Here is a 5,433-nt window from a genome sequence, read left to right as displayed (position 1 = left end):
GTGTTTCTGAAGTCACAACCGTGTTCTTTCATGATCTAGAGAAGACAGCCCCATTTCCTTACAGGGAATGCCAGCTTCGGATACTCACGGACTTCATGGATCAAAGTGCCCAACCACCACCAGCATCAAGCTGCTGGGCTCTGTGCCGCGCCCATTTCCCCTCCAACACCAGATGGTCTACAGCCAGCCAAGGGCTGCCCCACCAAGTGGGTATGCAGGACAGCGCGACCACTTTGCAAACAACAGCCCCGGGGATGCGAGCAAGACACGACACAAGCGGTGGGCTTACTTGCTGGGATCCACTTCTGGCACTTCTCGCAGTAATAGGACATCTCCTCCATCCAGGACGCATCACCTTCGTCGCTGTTCAGAGAGTCCCCGCTCTGGTCGTGTGATAAATCCACTGAAGCTTGGTCCTCAGACTCGACAATCAGGAGGGTCTCCCCTTCCACCTCACCCTCCTCCAAACCCTCTGAGGTGGAGGTCCTGGTGGCTTCATCATCGTGGCGGCTCAGCAGCCCACTCATGTGAACGTTATTAGCCATCCCAGAGGGTGTTTGCATAACAAGGAACTATTCCTCCACGCACTGACCACTCCTCCACTCTGGATGTGCCAAGTCTCCACTGGCAAAGTGCTGATGACAGAGGAAATGTTTTGTGTCCACCCTACAGCTCTGGAGACTATAACCTATACAAAAGAAACAGTCGTTCACAGGTTACCTCTGTTCGCTGACACACTTGCAAGTAGTTAGGTATCAACTATCTCCAGATGTCTTCAATCAAACCTCTGAATGACTCAGGCTTGTGCCTAGGACTGCCGGGACCCTTCCTCCCTCAGTGCCTTGTCTCTTTCTTCCATCAGCTGCTTTGTCAAAGCAATCTGCTCTTCCAGCAGGCGAATATTCTCTTTTTTCTGCTTTTGACGCTCAAGATCTCTGAGAACTCCACTGTGAAGCCTCTGAAAACACAAGGGACAGGGTTTATCACAGGGGCTGATAGTGACAGGACGAGGGGGAATGGTTTGAAGCTGAAAGAGGGGAGATTTAGGTTAGATATTAGGAAGAAATGTTTTCCTGTGCGGGTGGTGAGGCAGTGGCCCAGGTTGCCCAGAGGGATGCCCCATCCCTGGAGGGGTTCAAGGCCAGGCTGGATGGGGCCCTGGGCAGCCTGCTCTAGGGGTTGGCAACCCTGCTGATGATCTTTGAGGTCCTTTTCAACCCAGGCCACTCTATGACCCTATGATCACACCCTGTTGGACACCGCATGCGATTCCCTTTGATCCCTTTTTAACTCAACCTGTCTCAACCCCCCTACAGCTCCAAGCCCTCCTGCGGGGCTGTTCACCACGCTGCCTCTGCAAGTCCTCGGCCACTGCCTGTACTCACAAGCCGCTTTCTCTGAAATTACAGGAGCTGATACTTGATATCGAGAAGCTGGTACTTCGCCAAAAAGCCCGTTATTCGCACTCAGCACAGATGGGTGTGTTTAGTGAGCAAACAAACACTACGCACCCGTAACTCCTGTGCCTTGCAAGATGGACGTGACCTAAAAAATCCTGCTACTTCTGCCCTAAATCTTTACCAAATCCAACCAATCTTCCAAAAACTTCTCCTCTGCCTGAAAAGAATTTGGTGGCAAATTGGAAATGATTTTAAGAAAAACTGCCAGGTGTCTTCATCTGCTTCTGGTAAACTCCTGCTGCGAGGCTGAGCAGAGTCCCACAGCCTGCCTACACCAAGCTCCTGGCAAAGCAAGGCACTTCACTCCCAAAATACCCTCTTTACCTAAAATGCTCATTATAAATAACACACGCAACACAGACCAGCAGTTTTGAAATGGGGGGAGAAGCCCCTCAGTGTGTGTAAAAAGCCCCAAGAAAAAGCCCTGCCTGCTCATTGTTTCCTCCCCAAGCTTTTCCCTCTCTCTCTGCTACCCAGAAGGTTTTTTTTCGCCTTCAGCTCACACCGAGAGAGTGCGAAATAAGTGAAACCAAAACTGGTGACATGGATTGGGGTGGGGAAAAGGAGGGCAGGGACGAGCTGGAAGCCAGCTGCTCTGCTCCAGATGTGCACATCTGGGAGCAGGAGGGGCAGCCAGGGGAATGTGAGCGGAGGGGTGGTCAGATCAGATGCGGGACAGAGGAGATGGTGAGGCTGACACTGACTCTGGGAGGAGATGTGAAGCATTTAATCGGTTTACACATGTGACGTCCAGCTGAGATACAGTTCCCCAGCAACTCCAGCCGACCGAAACCCGTGCTGCTGCCGTCCTTCCAGCCCCACACTGCCTGCACTGCTCGTCCCTCCCCGGGCTCAGCCAGCTCAGCCTGCACAAAACAAGTCTCTCTCCTTCCTTCTGCAAAGCCGGTTGTACTCTGACGGTTTAACTCTCCGAGCTGGTTAACCAAGGAGAGCATGGGATGCCCCGTCCGCGTTGGTGGTTTGGCTCGAACCCCTTGGGCAGGAGATGTGCTTCTACATCTTCAGACTAGATTTCAAAGCAACAGCCATAAGCTTATCAGAAAAGGTGACACACAAGGACAGAAATGCCATAAATTAGTCAAAACATGAAAGGAGTGTTGAGAGCCAACCCTGTGTGATCGCAGCCATGTTTTAGCCCAACTAAAGATGAGGGTCTTTAGTTGAAGTTTAGTGAAAGCATTATCCATTTATGCTCAGCTTGAGCTCAGGAACGAGAAAGTTTCACAGGCACCAAGGTTAGCCACTGGATACTGGAGACAGGAATAAATTATTTAGCCTCATGGCAAAAAGAAAGATGAAGAATTCATTTGATCTGTTTGAATGATGCCAAAATGCACCTGCAAATAATGTATTTGAAAGCTGACCCTGAAGTAATTTTAGAAGACGTTTGCGATTATTATTTGACAAGTTCTCACAGGGTTTTATTCTTCATCTAGAATGCCAAAACCTGCACATTTCAAAGGCAATTATTTCTCCTGTCAAGATTAAAATAGAAAGGTTTCGTTTAAGAAATATTTTATCTTGTTTAGAAAATGCACAGACGCGTATGGCAGCCAACAGTCAAAACTAACTCTCTCTGGAAATTAATAAAAACAGTTCCTTCCCATTAGCATCCACCAGCTGAACTCAGGTTACAAATTAGTAATTGCTAAAGCTCATAAAATTATTATTTTATTACTATTAGTTAATAACAAGAAAGAAAAGATGTGGAGACACGCAATGTAATTGAACAATGACATCAAGAATGTAAATTTTTTTTTCCTTCACAAAACACAGCTATTGTGCAACCTTTCAGATGGGGAATGCATCCCAAGTCAAAAGTTTATTAATCTGCATAAAGATAAACCTGAAATAATCCCTACACCGGGACTGCAGAATAGCGACCTTGCTTATTTCCACCACATTATGTAAATAACTGGGTCCCTCAAACCTGAAGCCATTATTCCCTGACTTGAAGAATTATAAAAAGAACATCCCAGGTTTCATATATAAAAGATAAGCTTTGAGTCTTCTGAACAGTAAGCTAAACTGATCACTGGAAAAAAAAAGAATTGAGCACTTTGGCTTCACTTCTGCAGCAGCAGCAGCAGCAGCAGCAGCTTGAGGGAATGCTAATATCCCTGCAAACATACACCGATTAGCATCAAATTCCGCTTGTGGGGAGATCCCCTCTGTTTCCAGAGGAGTGGTTTGCAAACCCATCCCCGTACGTACACATCAGGCACCTCTGGAGCCACGAGTTCCCAGCGTTCCCAAACCATGCCCACACCTGGCCGTTAGGATGGACAGCAAAGAACAAACACCAGATCTGTCCCCAAAACCCCAAAAAGGTTTTGTCGCTGACCAGCTGGATCCTTTGACCCCTCCATCTCTAGGACACTCAGCCAAACCACCCATCTGCCAGCAGACAGGCAGCAGTGCCACCGGCACCCTGCACAGCACTGGCTGCTTCCCGCTGCGGAAAAATAAATTCAAACAGACCCAGGCGAGAAAGCTGCCCCACCATCGTCCCAAAGCTAGAGAGCACTTGGGAAACTCCCCAGGAAGAACCCTGGGGTTAACAGCCAAAGCAATTTAACATCATTCTGCAAACAAAGCAACAGCTACAGCACAGAAGAACAGGCAAAGGGCAGCAAGTCCCTATTTTCTTCCTGGTGTCATTAGAAATAGATGAAGCACGCCGAGGGCATTAACTGTACCGACCCATCTGCTGATCCACCGCTCCTTCTCCTGGAGCCCTATTTCATATGCTGGCAGAACGCACTCCGTCACCTCGCGGTTGTGCCCTTAATTCACCCGTGTGTTGCACACGAGTTACAACACGTTCCCTGCATTCCAGGGGACCGCTGTCTTGCTCAGTGCTCAGCGCAGATCCTGACCCCAGTATTCAGCGTTTTAGTTTCACATTCCTTCTTCAGGCCATTGCCTGAGGCACCATACCCAGCTTCACCATACCCAGATCCTGCTCTGATGGTGGCATTTACCTGCAGACTGTTTTGTGTCTCTTACCTCTACAGAATATGAATGCTTTGTAAATGTTAATTTGTTTTCATAGTCTGAGAGATATTAGCCAACAGTCAAGGTAAAAAACATACATTACGTTTCGGCGTCTCACTCAAGGGCAACTTTTTCCAGAGCACAGGTTGTCTTGCAGCTCCCATTTATTTCAGCTGTAGTTCAGGAGCATGCAGCACATGTTCCTGCCAGACCTTTGGTGGCTCAAGGCAGGCACACTGAATGCAACTACCTGCAAAAATCTGAGCTGAAGTGATCAGCAGCATCTATGTGGTCAGCTCTGGCGGCAGCAGAGCCGTTCCCATCACGGCTCCCAGAGACCAGCCTTTCTCTTCTTGCAACTGCCCGTGCCGCTCAGTGTGCTTTTTTTTCTGCAGCAAATTCACCTGCCTCTGTCCTCACCCAGACAGCTCTCATCCTCCAAGATTCATCATTCTCAAGCACTGACAGAAACAACCTCTTGAGGGGAAAAAAATGCAATCCTGTAATTACGGGTTGCATCGTAAAGCCCATGCACCAGGCAGCTGAGCTGGGGTATGGGCGAGCAACTTGAAATCTGATGTTTTGTAACTTCTTACTGCTTCGAGACCTTTAACAACACTCATTCAACATAAGCTCTTTTTTGCCTGCATTTTCGAGACTTTCTGTAAATAAGGCAGGGAAAAACAGACGCGTGCCCTCATACTGGTACCCATCAGCAGGGTCTAAGCCTGCACACCCACTGCCCAAATTTCTGCCACATGTGACTTATCCATTCTGCAACCACATGACTTTCAGGGACCAACTGTCCTCTGACCCAACACTTCTGGCTGTGGGGCTCTCTCACACACAGGGTGCCTGCCAGGAAATTAACTGATCTTTGTAACACAGAAAACTTCCCAGTCTGATTATTCCACTGTATTTCTGTTAGATTGTACTCAGCCTGTCCTGGCAGAAC

General features: G+C 48.4%; 1 protein-coding gene across 1 annotated transcript; it reads right to left on the bottom strand.

The window, feature by feature from the left end:
* Nucleotides 1-808: 808 nt before the first annotated feature.
* Nucleotides 809-958, bottom strand: PET117 (PET117 homolog (S. cerevisiae); the record flags this gene model as incomplete). The annotated part of the gene is made up of 1 exon (XM_010081706.1): nucleotides 809-958. A coding segment is annotated over one exon (150 nt), but the record flags the coding sequence as incomplete, so codon positions are not given.
* Between the last annotated feature and the right edge of the window lie 4,475 nt (nucleotides 959-5,433).

This window comes from Pterocles gutturalis, unplaced genomic scaffold, assembly GCF_000699245.1.
Source record: "Pterocles gutturalis isolate BGI_N339 unplaced genomic scaffold, ASM69924v1 scaffold45619, whole genome shotgun sequence".
Lineage (NCBI taxonomy): Eukaryota > Metazoa > Chordata > Aves > Pterocliformes > Pteroclidae > Pterocles > Pterocles gutturalis.
Note: the sequence above shows the minus strand (reverse complement) of the source record. Positions and strands in the feature narration are given on the sequence as shown.